This window comes from Filicampus tigris, chromosome 2 (assembly GCF_054856515.1).
Source record: "Filicampus tigris isolate MCC_2025a chromosome 2, RoL_Ftig_1.0, whole genome shotgun sequence".
Taxonomy (NCBI): Eukaryota; Metazoa; Chordata; class Actinopteri; order Syngnathiformes; family Syngnathidae; genus Filicampus; species Filicampus tigris.
This window is the reverse complement of record NC_141218.1, coordinates 35,139,490-35,162,451: the sequence shown is the minus strand read 5'-3', so window position 1 is coordinate 35,162,451 and position 22,962 is coordinate 35,139,490. Positions and strand designations below refer to the sequence as shown.

Below are 22,962 nucleotides of genomic sequence, written 5' to 3'. Positions count from 1 at the left end.
GGATGCGGGAGGAGCAGTTTAAAAAGGCAGTTAAGATGTTCAAAATTGATATGTTTGTACTCTGTAGTACTTCAGTGTTGGCTTTGGTGCTCTGCAAACAGCAGCCTGAATTGAACAGAAACACAAGATATACGTGATATAAAAAACACAACATAATAATTGTCAATTTCACTTTTACACAACTTAATTTGCTCCGTTAGAGGTGTGCATTTAACAATGTGTTTATTGTGCTTGTTGTCATTTGCAACGGTTTACAACTGAGCTGCATCATATGCGAGCTTCATGACAGGTGCAATACAGTAAGTCTCAGTGTGACGCAGCGCACTGCAAGCAACCATAGTCATCCATCCATCCATTTTCTGTACCGCTTATCCAGTTCAGGGTTGTGGGCAGCTGCAGCCTGTATTGCTGACTTTTGGTGACTTATTATCACCCTTCAACAACGACAATAATACTGTAAAATCATACCTTAGCGTCTCATTCCGAGCAGTATTTTCTTTGTGACGGTAGGTTTTATGCTTATTCTTATGAGATTATTTTGTGCAGATATACCAAATCAATGAACTGTAGGCTAAGTGTACCTACAGTATGCAGCCTAATGCTGCTCTACGAGACTGAAATAGATGGAATACCAATATGGCTTTCCTCTTTTCCCTTTTCTTCACTTGCTCTTCCCAACACACGCATACACACACACACACACACACATACACGGATTGGAAGGAGGACGCATGACGCCACAAGTGGAGTCATAACTGGGCAAGCCTGTCGCTGGTGTATGATTCGTTTTGCTGCCACCTCATTTATTGGCAAGCAATAAAGAAAGCCAGTGACGACCACCTGGTGTGAAGTATTTTAGTCACAAAATTTATCGGAGCTAATAAATTGCTTTGTACTTGTTACTTTTGTCAAATTTAGGCTATTCTACACCTACAGCCATAAAGGTGCATCATTGTAAACTTTACCACAGCAAATACAGCAAATCTGCTGCTTTAGCAGATGCCAAAATCAACTTTTGATTCATGTAATTTATTAGGCCAAACATGGATTTGTTTGTAAATTCAATAATACCAAAATTCATAAATAATTGTGACTCTTAACTAAATCAGTTACCGGTACTTAGCTATCATAAAATCATCTTTGAAACTTTACCTTTTTAACTTGATTTTTAATGTCAACCTGTTCCACACATTTGTAATTTGTTGAACAATAAAACAATTATGGTTAATGTTGGATACACCTGGCTATCAATGTATTGAACTAACAACATTGATTAGGCAGAAACGATTCTACCTAAAATGAATAAATCAACAAATAAACACAAATCATTAACCATCAATTAGGAGGTCTAATGACTTCACTATTGTTAATAAATCCATACGGGAACTTTTTATTTATTTGTTAGATTTGTTTTTTTAACCAACCATTTCAGTGAGACATTTGTTCTCTGTGACCCTGCTTTGCAGTGATTATTTAGTATCAATCTGACCAATTGGATTGTTAAAAAAAAAGAAAAAAACAGTATATATACATTATACCGATTATTAGTGATCAAGGAGGCCGATAACCGATATTTGAAGCTATTCAAATATCTTGAAGCTAAGATATTTGAAGATATTCATTCGTAGAAAAAAGGGTTAAATTGGTGTCAAAATTTAAAAAAATAAAAACTCCAGCACTTGACTTGATGTTTAAATGTCTTTAAGCACATGTATATTAAAAAATGTTAGTGATTTACAACATTTTCGAGCTTTTTTAGATCTTACAAAACAGACAACTTTGTTTTCAAACAAAAAGTGCCGGGAGCTCCCAGGCTCAGATGCATGTCTTATAGTTCAATGAAGGGCTGCTAACGGCAGAGGCTTTTTAAAGATCATTAGCTGGCTAATTTACAATTCAAACCCGCTGTGGACATGCTTCAAATGCGCCAGTAGTACTTACCCAACTGCGTGTGCTTACGGGGTTGGATTTGTCGTATTGTATGTATAATTATTTGGGTCCAACAGACGGCCAGAATTCCCAGTCAACAAGTTACTTATTTTCCACACTTCCCCTCCTTCACTCTTCCCGCCCTTCAAAATAAAAGCATACCAGCAAACCACTATACACAGTAGGTTTGCTACGGCGTATTTCCGGAAGTAGTGAAGACGAGACAGAAGAAGTGCATGAACTCCACCTTGATGTGCCGGCGTCATCCTTGAGTGCTGCGCGCAGCTTGACTATACTCGTGGACACAAGTTGTTTTGAAACAGTGACGTTCGAAGTCGGGGGGGCGTCGCTTCAAAAAGACAGCGACAACAATGGATATCGTACCTGCTACAACCATTAAGGGACGCATTTAATTTTATTGCGAAAAGGATCTGGAAGGTGGCGGCTAAGGGGGAACGTGGGTGAGTAGCTTCTTTTTACACATACGCCACTGCCAAACTAGTTTGCTTTGAGGCAGCAATGAGCTGCATGCTGCATCCTCTCTCTCCTCTCCGTGTGGGAAACTGTATGTCATCGCACCATGTGACATAATGGACCAAACATTTGGATTCTTTGTGTTTTTTTTGTGATGTCATCATCAAAAACGTGTTGGCAAAATGGAGCAATAGAATGATGACCATAGAACTATAATTGGAACTTATTGTGACACAGGAAAGGGTGTCGCTGCCCTGTATATTTTACCAAGCAAATGGAAGCCTAATTAGCATGAATTAGTATGTAGCTGAAAACCTCAATTCTAACCAGCATGAAAATGTCCAGAGAGCCTTATTTGTCCGTGAGGTGTCCGGTGAGCAGTTGTAGTTGCATTTTTGGGTTGTGAGCAGGAAGACGGTAATGGAAAACCGTTTAATACTATCTCCACAATTCAATATTCCGATTACAGTGGTACCTCTACTTATGAACGTCTCTTTATACGCAAATTTGAAGTTACAAAACGCCTCACCTTTAAAATATTGCCTCTTGTTATGAAAGAAATTTCAAGATACGAAAGTTAAAGGTATGGGCTGCTACTCGCAGCTCCAGAGTTTCCTGAGCGCAGCATACTCATAGCTGCTCTGCCATTGGCTATTACCTAGCATCTTCCTGGCATCCCATTGGCTAAGAGGGACCTCTACTGCATGTGTCTATGTGTGTAGATAGACAGGTAGATAGATATATATGTGATAGATATGCCTATGCAGCGTCCTCGTTATTCACCCCTCGGGCCATGAGGTGTTCCGATAGTTTTACGTGAATTAGAAACGAGGAAAAGAAAAAAAGGAGAAAATATTTTTTTTTTCCTTACAAACAAAGCAATAGATAATAGAAAACTATGAAAAAGGAATGCGTTTGGTTGATCTTGCCAAAGAATATTACCGTAATGTATCGACAGTCACCACGTTATTAAATCAGTTCTTTACAAAACGCTAGGCAAAAAACATTTCTGAGAGAGAACATGAACCAAAAAGGGCAAAAAGCGATGAGGACATCAATTAAAAGGTAAACGACCATCATGTTTATTCTTTTCTCTATTGTTTGTTTTTGTTTTGTTTACATTATGCACAACTCTCATTTATTGTGCAGTAATCTAATTGTAACATGTATTTGTTACATGTTTTGATGCATTTTTATGCTTGCTAAATTTATGTCTGAATTTTAGGGGGCTTGGAACGGATTAGGGCATTTACATGGAAAACGCGTCTCTCCTTACAAAATGTTCTACTTAAGAAATTTCTTCCAGAACCAATTAATTTCGTAAGTAGAGGTACCACTGTACTAGTGTTTGCACATGTTGTCAGCAATTACCTCCAAACATATGCATTTGTAAACAAAGTTCTGTACATTATTATTTTGTACATTATAGGTCTTTAATTTATGTATTTTAGTCTAGACCATGGGTCACCAATCCAGATCCTATCCTGCATGTTTTCCATGTCCCCCTACTGCAACACACCTGATTCAAATGATTGGGATCATTATCAGGCTTCTGAAGCGCTTGCTGATGAGCTGATCGTTTGAATCAGGTGTGTGTTTCATTCGAGAGGGCTGGAAAACATGCAGGATAGGCTCCCCCGAGGACCAGGATTGGTGACCCCTGGTCTAGACCGAATTACTTTAGTACAAAGATGTCGCCTTTGACTTGGCAGCTCGCTATAAGAGCTCCGAAAATTTTTCACTCTAATGTGAACTTTTCCACCTTTTTTGTCATGTAATGTATTGTACTCTATGTCGTGTGGACCTGTTGTTGACCTGTTGGTTTTGTTTTTGGCCATTACATTCATTGAAGGGGATTATTGGTGCTTGATGGTTGTGGCATTTCGACAGCACGCGCTTCCATGGCTACAGTTTCTATTGAGGCGAATGTCGGCGCTATTGGACCGTTATTGCTTTTTGGCCTCAGGGTACTTCTTTTTTTTTTGTGCCTAAATGGGCAGCATTTATGCAACAGCCCCATGTTGTTTGGCGGAAATGTAGGTGCTGTTGGACTGTCTTTGATGGTACGACTGAATAGGTGGATGGCTGGAGGAACTGAGGATGAGGAGGATGTCGAGAGAGATGTGAGATGATGATGTGAATCTGAAGAGGATCTAATTGGAAGTGGAAAATTGAACCATTATTTCTGTATGTATGTATATTACTCATCAACAGATGCTACAGTTGCATGTTTACTTTCCTACTTAGCTTGTAGCAAATGTGAGAGACGTCATGCATGCTGTGATCATGGCATGTCTGATCAACTCAACCGCTTCAAACAATAAAGGAGGAGAAAAGAAAGGAGAAAAAGATTTTGTTGGTTTGGCTTGTTTGTATTGTTGTTAATGTTTCATTTATCGTGTTCTGTAAAGTGTTCGTTACAGCTGCGGCGAAAGCGCTATATAGATAAAGTTGAGTTGAGTACTTACATTACCCCCTTTGGAGAGAAATTGTTTTGTCGATCACAACAACGGATTGTGTTCGACTCTAGCAGTAACAAGGATAAATACAAATTTGTGATCTAAAAATTTGGCGTAGTCTGCCTAAGTGAGTCTTTCACAGCTAGCATCACACTCACAATGAAACGCCGCAGTTTAGAGCCTTTACTAACCTATAACGTGCATGATTTTGGAATGCGTGAGGAAGCCAGAGTGCATGGAGAAAACCCACCCAAATGAGCATGGGGTGAACTGGCTAACCGGACACAGAGAGGCCTGAGGTTACAACCCAGGACCTCAGACTGTGAGCAAGACACCAACCACATTCCACAACAAGCCACTGGGGAAAAGCATTTTGTCACAATTGTTCACTCTTTTCTGACTCTGATGTCCAGATTCACTTTATTGGTACAACGTATCTGGTAGTAAGTGTTTAGGGTATACAGTATTTTGACAAAAGTGTGCTTTGAAATGGCCTCCCAAGAGAGCAGTATACAGCACTAAAGTGATTTGGGTGACGGCACACTGGGGGGGGATATTTCACTGAGCCCATCTGGCCAACTCCAAAGTGCTACTGAGTCTACAGGCGAGATGGTCGGCCAGAGCTGAGAGAGCTGCGGATGGATGTTGGGGGAGGGGAGGAGATGAGGGGGAAGATTTAAGGGGGCAAAGAGTTGAATGTTGGGCTTGGCTGTGGCACACTGAGCTGCCTCCTTCCATATCAAGCACTTGGCGCTGGCCTAATAACACCCACCTGCTTCCTCTTTTATTTCTCTTTTTCTAGCTTTCTTTTGCTTCATAGGTTCATTCCTGATCTTCATCATTCCCTCAATCTCTGCTTCCTCACCCTCTTCTCCCTCTCTCTCTGCTCATTGACAAGCTTTTCCGGTCGTACAGAGGGTTGATGGGATAGGGTCAGGGCCTCCAGGTTACCATAGTGATACTTTGTGTCCAGATGTCATTAGTATTGACAGGGTGCAACCGGGCCAAGCTGTTCTGGCAATGGGCTTGTTGACTGTTTACACGCACTTAAAACATTCATTCAGAAGTTTGTTCATGACAATATACAGTGCCATGAAAAAGTATTGGCTTTCTTCTCAAATTCATATATATTTGCATAATTTCCATATTTTAAGATCATCAAACAAACGTACAAAGATGACCCAAGTAAACACACATACGCAGACAAGAACGATCAGGGTGTAAGGTGGTCTGGAAGTGCCCACTTCACAGCGCAGATCTGTGATCACCTTGGCCAACTTGACATATTCTGCCCATGGAGGTCTTCTTGCAGTTCCTTATGAAAGTACTTGTCACGCTTCGAGTTTTCAAACATGAGCAGCCTTTTTAAGGTCATGCCACAGCTATTGGATTCAAGTCCGGACTTTGACTAGGCCATGCCATAACCTTCATTTTGTTGTTGTTGTTGTTGTTTTTTTAAAGCCGTTCTGTATTGAATAATTGTGCTTCTGAAGAGCCCAAGTGCACCTCAGTTTAAGGTTACAAACTAATGGCCGAATATTTTCCCTCAGGATTTTCTGGTAAAGAGCAGAATTCATGGTTCAAATCAATCACAGCAAGTCGTCAAGGTCCTGGAGTAGCGAGGTATGGTGGCCCATGTGTGATTAACTACATTTAACTAAACAATCTACAGTGAATTATGAAATTTAGGCCACTTTGTCCTGCTTTTAAAAATCTGTTGCAATGATCTGACAGCTTAAGTTAGTGTGTCCTGCTTTTTAGTTCTGTGAAGCTTCACCACTGTTCCGTGTTATCCCCTTTTGTGGGTAATGTCTCTCGCCGTGGTTTCCATGAAGTCATAAAGCTTCAGAAATGGCTTCATAAACCCTTGAGAATGATAGTTGTCAATTTCTCTGGATCATAGCATTGAATTATAGCTCATTTACGCACCATAACTCCATAAGCTTCACATTCTGTAATTAAACCAAAATCAGTTACAGCGTTAAAGAGATTTAAAAGCAAAGTAAAGAAATAAAAAGTAGCTTAATGAAATTACTAAAAGAGCGTAAGAGTGCAAGAGCAAAATTTTCAAAAACATGATTGTAAAAATACTTTGAAAGACCTTAATCATCGGAATGGGAAATTAGCATAGTTTTTAACCTGGTTTTAAAAGCATTTACACTTTATTGGTATGTTTTGAATCTTTATTCAGTCATAGTCTTCACTCTTATAGCAAAGGATACCAGCAAATCGGGGGACCGTATTATACATAAGTACAGAGGAAAAACTGCTTTTTAAGGGTGATGAACCCTAACCCAATGGCTTCTCTGGGATTGCACACACAAGACAGGCTGTGCGTGTTTCTGTCAGTCTCTGTGTGGCGTCTAGTGTGATAATCCATGGTATTACACGTGTTGAACCACTAGAGGGCAGACTATACCCGTGCAATATTACTGCAAGGAGCGCACATGACGTGTCGTGCAGTTGTTAATGAAGGCGGCTCCGGGGTATCACAAAAGAGAACAGTGGTCTTGTTTTTTAAAAGAACCCAACACAACACGTAGATCGGTACTCGACCCGGTTAGGGACGAATAGAGAAACGGAGGAAAACCCACTTCAATCCTTCCTTTTTATAAGACTTCTCACCCTCTGTCCACCCGTCTACAAAATGGGCGTCCGGACGGATGGACCGTTCTGCTACTGGGACGGAATACCTGGATCATCTCAGCCTCGGATGTCTCAGAATATGTCAATACCCTTTGTGTTTCTCTGCTTTCCGGTGCGCCTGTGCCCGACCTCTAGTGTTTGCATATGAATACATGATCCTGTCCCTAAGCCTATTTATGCAGTGCCGAGCTCCCATGCCAGTCCTCAGCTGGCAGTTTTCTCCCCATGTGTTGCTGGGCATTAGTTCTGCTTACTGTGTGGCTAGAGGCGGAGCAAATATGGATCTGTAATTGATACTGCGTCACATGGTGGCTAACCAAATTATTTTGGTTGCCATAGCCCAGGAGGACACGCACGCGCGCACACACACTCACACACGCACACAGGCTATACGCTGTTAAATGTGTTGAAATGTTATCTTGTCTTATCTTGTCTTCCAGCATGGCCGCAACTGGGCTAATATTTCAGTTCACGTGTCGTATTGCCAAATATACTGTACAGTCCAGCAGTCGTAGTTTAGAAGTGTATGTTGTAATACTTATTTTTGCCAGACGATGGTGCTCCGGGATCACTTAGTTTTTGCTCAGCTGTCCCTCTTGCGACCTCATCTTTTACTATGCGCGTGTTCATGTGTGATGCTAAAAAATGATAGGATTACAATTCCCCAGTGAAATACCTCCACCCCCCCCCCTTCACCACCCCCCACTCACCAATGACTCATCTGCTGGCCAAATAATGAGTAATTTTGTTATTTATTTGATACACGCAAGTAGAATAAGGTTGTAAGAAGTTGGGTTACAGATGAAAAATGTCATTGTCATCGTCTTTCACATTATGTAAACGAGACCCCTCTTTGGCACCCCCTAGCCCCCCGCCCCTGCCACACACACATGCACACCCACGCACACACGCACACACACGCACACTCACAAACGTCCCCCGCCCCCACCCCCCCCCCACACACGCATATGATAAACTTGGGGTGGATGTTATGCTTTTTAAATATAAATATGAAATATTTTAAATAATAAAACAAATAAGAATACAACAGCAGCAAAAAATAGTTAGAATAGAAGTGTAAAAATAAATAAACAAGGAAACCCCCATCCATCCATACTCTTAATTGCACTCCAGCACATGGAAACTCCACACAGGAAGGCCCGACCAGAGAGTTGAACCTTGGACCTCAAAGCTGTGAGGCAGTCGTGCTAACAACAATCACAATCACCGTACTGCGCCTTCCATCACTTCACTGCAGCAATTGATAATGTTGTTTTCTAGGGTCAATATCAGTTGGCTTGTCATCACTTTTTTATCCACCTTGCGGCACCACTGTTAAAACGTCTAAAGGAAAATGCATTTGCTAAATGCATTTTTGTGTTTTCATTTTCCATTTTGATAGCAAATAAATTTTGAATTGCCAATTTTCTTTACTTTCATTTTTGAATGCAATGTTTTTATTTTTGTATTTTTTTGCAATTTATTTATTTATTGATTTATTCATTCATTTATTTTACCAAATCCCTTCTTAACATAAACGGAACAATAGTAATTATCTTGGCGTGCTGTGGATGTATGGGGCAATTACAAAATGTGTGGCGCACAGGGTGAGCATGACATTGTTCATCATTATAAGATACAGGCGAAAGGTTAACCCAAACAACATAACAGTCATTGGCGTTTGTATGGTGAATGTGTGCATCCTTGTGGAGTTTCCCTCTGTACTAGTCCTAGAATTGCTGTCACTCTTCCTATAGCTCTGTGGCCCAACCAGAGAGAGAGAGAGAGAGAGAGAGAAACTAATGGCCTCATTCTAAGCATCAACCACACACAGGGATGGCACTACACCAGGGCTAGGAGGACGTATAGCTCCATTAGAAATCTGTGTAGCCCCAGTTTTTATTTGATTTTTAAAAGATAGATTTATAAATCATTTTCACAGACACCCGTATGTAACGGTCAAGCCCCCCTTTAGTGCCCTCTGAATGGTTGGCCAGGCCAGGGTGTACAATGCTTCTTGCTCACAATCCCCCTCAGCCCAAATGTGGTGGATAAGCAGTGTGGAAAATGGTTAGATGGATGGTCCTCGTGGGACCCAAAGTGCTATAACTCACCTAAACCATGGCGGTGCCCTTGCCTTTTAACACAACGTGTCCTGCAACAATCTTGTGTTGTTTCCAGCTAAACATTCACATAAGCTATATCTCAGTGTTAATTTTGACAAGATATTTTAATTTAGTTTTAGTTATAGTCTTTTGACTAAAATTAATGAACGTTTTAGTCAGAAATTAGTCATCTGGTTGTATTTTAGTTTTAGCCCAATATTAGTCAACGAAAATTAAGAGCTATTTTAGTCAGTCTATGTTTTCCTTCGGCATACATTTCAACTTTTATACAGAAAGTATAGCACAGATACAATATTTGTAGCTGTATTTTAACACGCAAGACACTCATTTAACACAACTATGTCATTATGAAACTGTTTCAATGAAAAATGTTGAAATGACAATATTATGCCATCTTAAAGCTTGAAAATGTATTTTCAACTAAATAAATGTAAACAAAAGGGCTTGGGCAGCTAGCATTGTCAACTGACCAATCATGGCTCACCTTCAGAAAACAGGTGAGCTGTGATTGGTCGTTACCTCAACCTGAGCAACGGTGATGTCATTTTCAGTTAACAGAAGTGACAAAATGGCCACCCCCTGAGATGGCTATAAACGGGTGGATTTTGCTGTGTTTGGGTTGACTTTAGCTTTAACTAATTTGCACCCTAGATTCAACCTTTAAATTTAACAGTTAAAATCTGTTACAGAGTACTTTATAGTACCGCCTTCACCCAGGAGGAGGCGGTGTAGGACAAACAGACTGTGCTTTGTGAAGAAAAAAACGAGTATTTTGTGTAATGCTAAAATAATATGTGTGTTTGTTGTGAATAAAGACGAAGTTTAAAAGACTGCGTCTTGTTGTATTGCTCAGGCTGCACTGCAGCGTCTATTCACAGGCGCGATCCCACTACTGATCGGTACGGGGGCTTTGACCTGCTTCGTTTCCGACCTGGGCCGGTGCACCCCTCCTCAGACGACCTGGTGGTCCCGAGCTCCCCTGGTAGCACCATATCGATACCGAACTTAGCGCGGACACCTACTCGACAGAGTCCGCCGCAGTTCAGAAACCCTAAACTCAAACGATCCGCCAGCCTCAGCCTCCCGGTAGCGTGGATTACAGGCGCGCGCCACCGCACCCGGCGAGAAACTGACGCACGAATGATGCCTTTGACTTGATCGCATGTGACGTCACCAAGTATGGTGACACGTGCGAGGGATCGAACAAAAGTGTTTTTGCAGTGTGTATCGAGCAGTGTTGCCACAATTGCCTTGAAAAAGTAACTTAGTTACTTTACCGATTTACTGATTACTTGATTTTAAAATGAACTAAGTTATATTACAGTTTTTTTTTTATTAGTAATATTGAGCATATACCGTCATCCATGCATCCATTTTCTATACCACATATCGTCGTTGTCCTGTGAAAAACACTTATCTCCAATTTTGGAAACTTTTTAAATTTTCTCTTTAATATGACGTCTGTAACGCGGAAACATGATTCCATGCAAAATTAAGAGAAGAAAAAAATATGGAGATAAGTGTTTTTCACAAATGACAGCGACAATATCCTAACTGTACAGTCGCAGGTGAATGGAGCCTAGCAAGAGACGGGGTATGTCCTGGTCTGGTCAACAGCCAATCGCAGGGCACGTTGTAGACAAAAAAAACCCCCAAAAAACATTGATTCTTTCAAGCACACCAATGAACAATTTAGAAGCTTCAATTAACCTAGGAAGCAGGAGGAAGCCCACGTTCCCTGAAAGAGCTCACACAAGCACAGAGAACACGCACACTCTACTAAGGAAGGCTGGGGCCGAGATTTGAACCCAAAATCTAAGAACTGTGAAGCTACAAAACATTAGTTAACCATGTTGCTATAAAACCTATAACCTCTTAGAAAATAATAAGAATAAAGATCCTTAATACGAGAAGTATGAATGATTTTGTCTTAACTGTGCATTAGGGTTTGTTGCAAGTTCTATGAAATTATGGGAAATGGGTTTTATCGCTTTATTTTGTATCTTTTTAGTACAGGCCTGACTGTTACATGAGGCAATATTGTCAACAGACAGCCAAGATGACAAACACGCAGATGGACAGGCCACTACCGCAAGCAATTCTGCTCACCCTCTGCTATATTTCAAATAATCAGTCCCTGAGGTGGCTTTGCCACTGTGATCCCTCATGCCAGATCAATAACATGAGCAATAAAAATAAAATCCTTTCCCAATGACAATTTGTCTCTTTGAGCCTGTGACATGTTTCTATTAAAACAAGTGGCATTAATCACTGGAGGTGCTGGTACACCTTAAGGCATGTATATTTGTTATGTATGTTTGTATGTATAAATATTCATACGAACAGTATGTACTGTATGTGTCTGTCTATATACTGTACGTGTATGTGTGCCTATTAAAGAGAAAAGTGTGACTGGACAGCTTGCCGCCCCGTGGGTACCCAAACTACGGTCTATCTGTGATCCACGCTGGCAGATGCTTTGCCAAATGGGATTTTCTTGGAGATTACAGCCTTTAAATGAGACATGCTCACAAGTGTTAGCCTTTTTGTTGACAGAGTGCTTTTTGTAATAAAGGTTCTTTTTTTTGAGATGTGTGTATGAGAGAGTCTTGGGCCGAGGTGCACTGAGAACATGCTGTGTGGACACAAGGGACTGGTTGGAACATGTCTGAATGGCTTCAGGGAAAACCTCTCTGGCAGCTTGTCACCACTAAAAGGGGGACGTGGCAGCAGGTGTCACACACACTTTTCGCAGCATTGCCTCATTTTGATTTGTCATTGCCCTAGTTGAGAAAAGCAGAATATAAATGAGAATTAAAGAAGCTGGGATTTACATCACTGTGTTTAAAGCATTTTACAAATCTGGTGACAATTCTGTAGTCATTTGTAATTTCTCTGGCTCGGAGGATTGGCCTCTCCTCACAAGAGCGAAGTATTCCGCCCCTCCCATTATTGAACATACATGATTGCCACAGTGTACATGAGTAGAAAATAAAACAAACTAAAAAAGAGATTTGTTCGAACCAGCAGAATGGACTTTGTCAAACGCAGACAGGTGTGTACCAATTCCGTCTTTTTCCTCACATTAAAGACTTAATCTGGGTAACAAAGTGAACATCCATTGATGATTGTAGTTTTTAAGTTGTTAACTGTTCCCAACTAAACACATTCTTTATAGCACTGTGGTGATCAGAGGTGGGCATTCCGTCCTTGGGACGGAACGGACGGACACCCATTTTGTGGACGGTCGGACGGAGGACGAGAACTCTTTTAAAAAGGAGGCTGCGCTGAAGCGAACTGTCCACGGTTCTGAATGCGAGCTCGGGAGTTTGCGTGTCCATTTATGTACTGCATGGGGAGGTGGCTTTGTATTCACTCGCTAACCTGCTTAACCTACTTTCCACTCGGCCGTCTTTCATCCATCCACAGCGATAGAAGCGCTGTCGGATAAATATAGCACGCTTAGCAACATGCACAATTCGTCCATATATTCCCAGACACACAAATGGTTCTGACTATTGTCTGTGCCTTTAGCCTGAACGCATCGCTGATCCTTTGACTGATGAAACCTCATTCCTCTGAGAACATGTACTTCATATTCAGCCCATTAACCCGACCCGTATAAAACATGTTGGGACACGTTTGGGGCCTTTATTGAAATGAATATGAGCAACATAAAGACATTTTAAGATGTTAATTGTCCAATTATGGTGACAGCTGTTGTACTGCATTGCAATGCCAATTGAGTTGCAGTTTCCTAGCAACCGGAGCGGTACAATGAAATGATTTTTCTTCCCATTAAAGTGGCACCATTTCCACTCAGCATGTTGAGTGTATATTTCTACAAATCCACTGTGTGTGTGCATGCTTTTTCACCTTTAGGCTGATCTATTTGTCAATCTAAATCTTCCTGCTAATATTTAGTTGGTCATGGTGGGTGCTTGAAGCCCAAAACACTTCTTCAATTCGTTCAATTGATGAATTCTGTTCCAGAGTGTTTCATCCTGAGCTAATGATTGTACATGCATTCTTTTCAATTAATTCACTATCAAGGGAGTTGGGGGGAGGGGCTTGGGGGGGATGGGAAAGTAGAGTCAGGGGAAAAGAAATCCAATCCTGCTGGTCCGAGGACTCGGAGCAATGGAGCATTAGTCGCATGCTGATGTAATTGGAATGGCAGCAAGAGTAAAGCCTGCTGGTTTAGGCACAGCCTGTAGGCTTGATTTAAAGCCCATACCAAAACTATGCACCCCCGCCCCCATTATATCTTTCTCCTCTTCTCTTCTCCATCGTACCTCCCCCTCCTCGACTCACTCTGTTCATTCACCAGCTACTGCCGTGCATCTCCATCTGTACTCTATTAACACGACAGTATAGCAACACATCATCTCTTTTAGAAGCTAACGCACTCTCCCTTTTTTTCTTACTTGCGCCTTTAACATGATTTACACACTTGGCTGAGCGTGCACACAGGGGTTAGGTTTTAATGCTGAGTAAATATCACCGGAGCAAAGTGCAAAGCCGGGACAGGCCGAGCAGGTGGATCCGGGCCAGGGTGCTTGGTCGCTGGGCTTTGCTGCTGCTCAGTCCCCTGACAGATGGACTGGCAGGGCAATCCTATTACGCCCATGTGTTGAGCTCCTTTTAATGCCAGGGCGGGTTGCATAGTCAATGGAGGCAGCAGCGCATGTTGGCTGGTCGAATCTCGTGCTACTGAACGATAATCATCCTCATTTGTTTGAAATCATGCAATAAACCGCAGCCGTTTGTACGCTGATTGGCGCACATCTGAATATAACAGTGAACTGTTTTAGCAATATAGCTGCTAAAAAAAAAAAAAAGAAGTATACCAAATAAGCTTTCTTGACTTTTATGTTTTTGACTCTTCACCTGAAAATGCTGAAAAAATATGTTGAATTAGTTTAATGACTGGAATCAGATACTCTCGGTTAGCCGTGTAATTCTTTCATTCTTAATTCCTATTGGGATTAAGAAAGAATGTATTTATCTATGAAAATATGGCCGACCTCAGGTTTGTGGCCTGTGACCTCTTGCACTAATTAGGGTCCGAGCAGTGAATACTGCAAGGACTCTATTGTTTTCGGAGAAATTCTTGTTCTTCTTCTTCTTCTTCTTCTTCTTCTTGGAGACCACGTTAGCCTCACTGTGATGAGTCTTGGTTAAAATCTCAGTTCAGACGTTTTTGTGTGGAGTTTGCATATGCTCTTCCTATCCAGTTTCCTCCCACATTCCAAAAATGCCTGAGATTAGCTCCGGTAAAATAAAATAAAAATAAAAAAGCCACGTGTACATTTGCAGCTAATGACTCGACTGGTCAGTGTACACTCTTGGCTTTTAAATTGGTCAAGATTATTCTGTGTATATGAAATTGATTTGCTACATTATCCGGATGAAATCTTTAGTGGATGCGTGCTGTCACTGCTGATGTGCCTCCGACTTCATACAATGTGCACGTATGTTGCTTGGTATGCAGACAGCGCCCTCGCACAGGAATCCCAGAGTCAAGCAATTACCACACATCAAGGAAATCAATTGGGCATGACTAAAATATCATTGCCCTGTGATTGTCCCTATACGTTTGGACTGGTAGAATCTAATTTAACCCACTTTGTCGAGGGGAATTGAGGACACGCTTTCCAATTTTCGCGTGCTCCCCCCTGAGCATTTCCTGCAAGGGTGAAGCACGTATAGATGCGCTGTCACAGGTCTTTACCCAGCAGACGTGCAGTACAAGGAGCAAGTGAAGGGAGGGAGCAATGAGCCGTGGGATGCAGAACTTGAGGTCCTTCATGAGAAAATGGTTATCGATCTTAGGTCATGTAAGGGGGCCAATTTACGAGGAACAGCGTTATTGGTCCGAGCCACTTCCCTTTAGTCCCGTGGCCATTCTGTGGCGTCACATTCGGAACTGGCTCAAGACAAGTACAAGGGTTTGGGTGGAATCGATAAGAGGAGATCTGATTGAAATACACAGTATATGCATAAGTGCAGGGAAAGGCGGAATTGAACCCAGGCTTTAGCTTCAAGCAGCATTCCTCCCTTGACTGACCCTTTCACATGAACGTCTGCTAGGGCTGCTCGATTATGAAAAAAATATTGATCTCGATCATTTTGGTAATAATTGAAATCACCATTATTCAAACGATCATTTATTTTTTTTGCTACAAAACAAAAACAGGTTTAAACATGTAAAAAATATTAAGACAAAATTCTTTGAAACACTATAATAATTTAAGTTCCTTTTGGACCCAACAACATTTATTAAATTAATTATTTAAATGTTTTTTGAAAAGTGAAAATGTATAAATTAAAGTATGGTTTCCTTGTGTAAACAAACATTACATTGGAGTTAACTTGCTGTTCGCTTATAAATTGTGAAAGTAGTAAACTGCTTGGAGTAAGATGCCAATTTTGACAGAATAACAGCCATGCTATTTATTCATCTATACATTTAGACCTTTGTCTGAAGTCTTTTTTGTTTTGTTTTTAAAGTAATATGTACATATAGTAAATAAAGTTAAAGTAATTTTCTTCTGATAAATTATAAATAAATGTAATATGCTGATTGGGTCAAACTAATTTAAATGTTGACTGTTACATATTAGTACGTAATCTATACAATACTTCTAAATTACAGTAGGCCATATGTAAACTGTATTACAATACAATGATCAATAATATGTTTGCAAATTGCATTTGAAGCAATTTGAAACAAAAATAATCACCAAAATGTGACTTCATATTATAGACTACACAAGAAATGTAACTTAAGTCACAGTCATAATGTGTAGCATGGTTTCTATTGTTGTGCTAGTAAAAGTAGTGTACATTTGCATTAGATATGTTATTTAAAATAAATCCCACATGCCGAATGCCAAGTGGAGTTTGTGTCAGAAAAATTTGGAAGCCTTGTCCAGGCAATAGATTCTGTTGTCTTTCAACGACTGAGAATTGCGTTGTGAACGACGCCATAATCTGATTCAGTGTTTTCTGAATGTGTTTGGTTTATCATAACATCATCGTAAACCAAACGATGGTTGAATAGATTCGTCGTGTTGCCGGTGGGTGCAGGGACAACTTGCTTTTTTGACGTCTTTGCTCGCCATCTTCCACGGCAAACCCAAAATGTAACCAAATAAGCGATTTCGACTTGCCTTGCTTGTTTACAAGTCGTTCCTGTGGCGGGTCTTGTGCCATTTTTAGGTCTGTTACTCTGTTAAAACGTTCAATAGGAGCGTGTGCAGTGTGACTTGCGAGGTGCGGGCTGGCTAGCTAGCTAGTTTAGAGAGGGCGGCGCGGCGGATTAACTCGTGTGCGCATGACTCAAAACAACTCAAAATTAGTATTAATAATCGTTTTTTTAACGATTATGCCAATTTTGTAATCGTGGAGTGTAATGATCGAAATCGTAATTGAATTTCGATTAATTGCACAGCCCTAACGTCTGCCCTTGATTTGTGTGTCGCACACACCAAACCTCTCACCGCTGACAAAAATGAACCTTCCAAGTGTGTGACTCCTTTGTATCGAGCGCATTGTCTCACTCATTTCAATTCCTTTCACTTGTGCAGCTCAACTGTAACTCAGCTGACTTCTCAGTGGCAGAGTAACCCTATTGTCCTTCGAGATCCTGTTTAAATATTGATAGAGACGGGAAACACCGCAGACCACTCAGTCAGATCCGGGAGGTCAAGGATGGAAGCGTTTTTCTGCAAATTTCATTAGGGGAGCAGAGGGCTGTAGAGAGGGACGCACACAACCTCACAATTCTACTACAGCTTTCATTATTCCCTGCATGGATAATACCCCGTAATGTATTCCAGTGAAGGTGCGGGGTGATGGTGTGTAAAATAGCATATGTAGAAAGGTGCATTTTTTTCCTCTTTTTTTCTGCATCGACAGTCTGCCTTCCTCACAGCCAGATTCCCATTAGAAGTGGAGCAGAGGATCTGATGTGCAAATGGTCCTGTGGATTAGAGAGCTAATGCATTTAAGAGAGGGGGTCCCCAATCCCTTTATTGCTGCTGCTGCTGCTGCTGCTGCTGCTGCTGCGCACTGGGGGCTAGCACGAGGGGTGATACCTAGTCCCTTTGTGGAAACCAAGAGATTTAGGTTTAAATGAGTAGATAAGAGCAGGGATGCGCACACTAATGCTTCTCTCACATACACGAAGAGCCATCCAAGACTATGCTACGTCCAGGAGAAGGAGCATTGCGTTGTTATTAAACTGTAAATGAGATCTTTCTATAAAGGGGCGCAGACGGCAGCCCGACTAATCTAATTAATCGGCGTCTGGGCTCCTTCATTTTTTTTTTTATCTGCATCCTCCTTTCTTAACAAACACTTCTCTGTGTCTGCCTTGTAAGCTTTTGTGCTTACATTTCTTTGAATACACTGCCTGTACTGCAATATCAGGCGTACACTCCTCCGAAGGTCTCCGTTTTCTTTTTCTGATCGTGTACAGTACGTGTGTCTCTTAAGAAAAAGTAACACTTGCACACTGCTACTAATATTTATTCACCGTTTTGTGACTGAAGCAAAAATGAATACAGGTGCATTCACATCTTCTGCAAAATGTGAAATGAAAATGATACTCGTATCAGTGTGTAGGAAGCACGTTGTAGCTGCAGTTAAGTTTGCAAATTTTAGAACAAAAGTGCTTGGGACACAACTCACTACTCAATGTACAAATCTGACCCATTATTTACCACTGAATTTTAACTCTTATGTACAGTGGACACCAGACTGGTCGGCGAATAGTGAAAATTCGTGTATAATTGATGCCCAAGTTGCCTTCCAAGACGATCGCCTCAAAATTATTAAAAAACATTTTACAAATGTTCAAGAAAAATCTGCGACTAGGTGAATTTGTGGGTGCCGAGCTGCGAGTATGCTTGGGTGCACAGACGCATCATGCTGTGGCAATGTTGTCGTTGAGCATGTTTGTGAATTTGGTATAAGCATTACGCCTCAGTGGGTGTTCCTGTCGTGCCCCCCGGCTCATCTGCAAATTCGTTTACACAAAAACTACATTTTGGACTCGCTAAAAGCAGGTCTAACTCGTGGCGTAGGTGGTGTAACGTGATTTTGGTGTATTTGACCGAGGCACAGACAGACAAATTTGGTGCTCTGTGGATATATATGGTGGATTTCACCGGATTTCATTCATAAATATTACACTAGCATGCGACAATCCCTTGGAACCATTGTAGAAAACAATTCATTGATTGAATTATAATCATTGTTATCTGCACAGACCCTAACGGGTCTTTTTCTCTTCTTCCATCTTGGTTTTGATGCAAATGAGGGATGCCGCTAGGATTGGATGGGAAAACAGTACTTCCATCCCACAACGCCGCACAAAAGCGCAAATGCCCCGTTACTCCTTATTCTACCAGTGCAAAATCTGGCAAAATATATGATGAAAGAAAACTCCACCCATGCGCACAGCCATACTGCGCTTTGCGCTAGCCTTGCGATTGGCACAAAAATAGCACCCCTAGTCTGAAAACAAACATAGTCCAGCTTCTGGCAAGTGGACAGTACAAACACAATTTAAAGCGGCATCTCACAGAGATTATGGAGCCAAAGCCAATGTCATTAGTGGTGTTTTTATGTCATAATAATTCATGCTGTTCAAATGTTACTGGTGCATGAGACCGCATCATTTATTTCCTTGTACAAGACTAACTAACTATTGATGGTACATTTTCGTAAGAAGAAAAGCATTCATCTGTTTAAATCTTAAATTTACGCTAAACCTAAGCAGTTTGTTTTGCATTTTGTTCCCTTGCTGTACTGTATGTGAATCAAGTGAACATGAACCCAAGGTATACATTCAAGTCAGTATCACCAAAAGGTACTTTTGAACTTTTCACTCAATAAGATAAAAACCTAGAACTGTGGCTTCGCCCCTTCCTTAGATTTCCCCCATTCTAACGTTCATTTTAAATGCAATTAGCTCTTATTCAGTTGTAGAAATGTGCACTGACAGTAGTTGCCCCTGCAGAGGGGTGGAGGAAAATGATCTAACAGGGTTTAAGAGGCAACCTGCTAGCAGACCATAAGGCTGCTGTCAGCTTAACGCGCGCTATCGTGACTAGCGGTCATCAGCATATTAGATTGTGCGCGAGCGTCACATTTGCAATTTGTGCGTGCGTGTCTCCCAGCCTGCATGGGAGGGGTCCTCCTGTGCTGAAGTGCGGAGGCAGCAGCGTGCGCGCGCGCGCCCGTGCGTGCGTTTACGTGCATACACAGTGGAGTCATCTCCGACCGCGAATGAGAACAAGACGACCGTGTTCGATGGGCAGGAACTGGAACGGAACCTCCGTCGAGGTAGCGAACTTGGCATTGCAGAAGTGAGCAAACTGCGTTGACGCATAATCCCGCCCGCCCCGCTGGCTCTGGGAGGGGGCAGCAGAGCCGCCCTACACCTAAAGTCAAATCCTGGAGGAGAGATTTACGACTGCGCCGCTGCACCTTCACTTGACATTTTTCTCCATTTTTGGTCGCGCATCGTTCATCGGAGTTCAACGTAAAGCCGAGGAGGGGATTTGAAAGCATTTCGATTGAAGAAAAAAGAAATTGGTTTGATGCGTCTTGGCGTTGGGGACATCACCTGAGTGAATCGACTATTTGATCGCAGTCGTTCCACCGCAGATCTGGAGCCATGACAAGCGCCCCGCTGGTTCCACGGCCCGCCTGCTGACGGTACCTGGCCAGGATGGGAGAGAGGTCTGCCGCTGTCAGGATCTCGAAGCAGCCGATTTATCAATGGAGGAGGAGAGCGACACCCGCAAAATTAACAGCAGCTTCCTTCGCGACCACAACTATGCAACAGAAGGTATCTTGAAGCCCTACACAGTGCGTGGCTCTTTCCAATCAGTGGGACTTATGAACGAATCAACAATTACAACATTTGTGCAATGTAATGACACAAGAGAGCATCTTCAGGGAGTTGCCTGCCAGAGAATTGGAGATGACGAGGTGCGGTCCGGTCAGGTTATTTTAGGATGAGCCAAGCTTTAATCTGGGTGGACAGCCGCCTAAGCAAAGGAGGATAAATCTTCCAGTGAGTCACGTGATGCCGTTAAAGCTTCAGAATAAAGAATGACGTATTTGGCAAGGCGAGGAAAGATAAAAGTCGAAATTTGTCCCAACTGCTGTCTTTTAGCGTGACCGTTGCTTCGGTGCTGATATAATAGAGTGCGGAATCATTTGCAAGATTTTGCTTTCACAGAAAAAGGTAAATGTCAAAGGTCTCTCTCGCACTCTCTCCCTCCCTCTTTCCCTCTCACACACACACGCACACACTGATAACTGAGCATTGAACAATAGCTGTTTCTGCTTCAGACCAATAATTGCTGTTCCTTGGTGTGTGTGCGCGTGTGTGTTATCCTCCCTGACCACGCGCCAGCCTCTTGATTATCTGCCTGTTTGCTGTGTGATGGTTAATAGTTCCCTCATGTTCCACCAATCACTTGGGCAAGCTGCTTGCTCAACATAAAAACATTGATTTAAGTTCAGCATTCACTAATCAAATCATTCGTCTAGTTACGACTGCTCTGCCTCTATATTAACAAATTATGCAGATTGGTTTGTAGCTTTTCATGGCCGGGGTGGGACAGTGAAGATAATGACAATAATAATTTTAACTTGCAGCAATTAACCAAAATGGGCCCAGGGGCGGGAGGTCGGGGTAGGCAAGTGAGGCAGTGCCGCCCCCTGCTGTGAAGAGTAAAACAAAGAAAAATATACAACGACTTACAAAGTATGATTACATTAAATTATGTTCCATTTTAGTATTTTGCATCTCAAATCTCTTCCATTCACTTGCACTGCGATAACTGTGTATGGCTACAATAAATCTATCAGAACTTGTTCAACACGGATTGGTTTGTTAGAAACATCAGACATGCATGTTATGTTGCCAAGTTAATTTTATAGCGAGGCTTCCATAACATTATATATAAACGGAAGACCACATGTCTTTTCTATTTTTTAAAAAGCGAGATCAGCTAAAAAAACAACAACAATGAACTTGACCTTATATTAAATATTCTTTTTTTTTTTTTTGCCATCACATTTTTGAACAGTGTGGAACTGAATGAAGCATTTTGGCTTCATATTTTTATTTCCGACTCCAGAGGAGCCAGTCATGAACCTCGCTGAATGGACCATGTTGTCGTTCATTTTTAATAATGTTTTGAAGACAGTTGTAGCTCCACATAACATAACATACACTTTACCTGCAATATTTTTATGTTTTTAATTGATATCAACACAATGCAACTCCTTCCAATCCGACACTTTAAACACAGCATTTAGCATCGTTTTGAGTTTTGTTTTTGGCGCAGTTTCGATCAATGGATTTTGTTGCTGGCTGTGTGCAGGTTTGCACTGTGGGTCAGAGGCCACTCTGAGGCTACAAGAGCGGCAAGGGTTGAAATGCAGTCTTTTCATGTCAATGCAGTGGAGCACCGGCTGCCTGGGCTCCCACATGCACAGAGCAGGAGAATGCGAAGTGGGGGGTGCGTGCATGTGATGGATATCTTTGTTTGCGCTGAGATGAAAAACTGGAGCTTCTTCCATTTGGTGTTTCCGTCTGACTCCTTCAAATGAGTCCGCCTTTTCCTTGCTTTATCTCGTTTTAAGTAGATGAGAAGGACACAGGTTGTAAACGACTGGCCAGCCTGCGGCCCATCTGTGCTTTTCCAACACGCCAAGCCTACTTTTGTTACATTTTATTGCTTTAATTTATGATCGTCACAGCTCATATATCATGAGTGGGTGTGCATGCGCCTATTTGCCCTTTCCTCGCTTTCCCTAAGTGATATGAAGTCAGACTACAGCCAAAGATTGTAAGAGCAGGTGTCTGGCTTTACCCACGCAGTCCTCACGATTCACACACACATGTTCCATCAGGCCGAGTCCATTCAGACCACACACGTACACCCACAGAGACAGACAGGTCTGTGATGAGTGGTAAGCGAGCTTGAGGGGGATGACCAAACGCCCCCGGCCCCTCACCGGGCAGGGCTTGCCCATCGCAGCAGGAGCCTGTAATGATGTCACATTTTAATGATGTCAATGGCGCTGACCTTTGCCTCGCACCAATCCCATGCCTGGCCGAGTGTGTGGGCAGTTACACTGATGAGACGAGATGTCAGTACGTATACGTTCACGGTCACTTTAGGCGCCTCCTGTCAAAGCGTCGTCGTTATTTCAATGGAGGAAAATGACATTATGGTCTCATTTGCCAAACTCTGCAGCAGCCACCTGCAGATGACACGTCAACGGCCTAAGGC

General features: G+C 42.0%; 1 protein-coding gene and 1 non-coding gene across 3 annotated transcripts in view; one reads left to right on the top strand and one right to left on the bottom strand.

Moving 5' to 3' along the window:
* Positions 1-22,962, top strand: part of ppp2r2ba (protein phosphatase 2, regulatory subunit B, beta a) — a 63,461-nt gene that overhangs the window by 14,003 nt on the left and 26,496 nt on the right. The window contains exon 1 of one of the 2 annotated variants that reach the window (XM_086023880.1): positions 19,764-20,498. The exons of the other annotated variant lie outside the window; for it this stretch is intronic. Within the exon in view, the coding sequence (XP_085880006.1) occupies positions 20,429-20,498 (70 nt within the window). The 5' untranslated portion in view covers positions 19,764-20,428. Of the gene's footprint in view, positions 1-19,763; positions 20,499-22,962 lie in introns of those variants that run through there. 2 annotated transcript variants of the gene reach the window in all.
* On the bottom strand, positions 10,459-10,757 carry LOC147152207 (signal recognition particle RNA). The gene has a single exon (XR_015085963.1).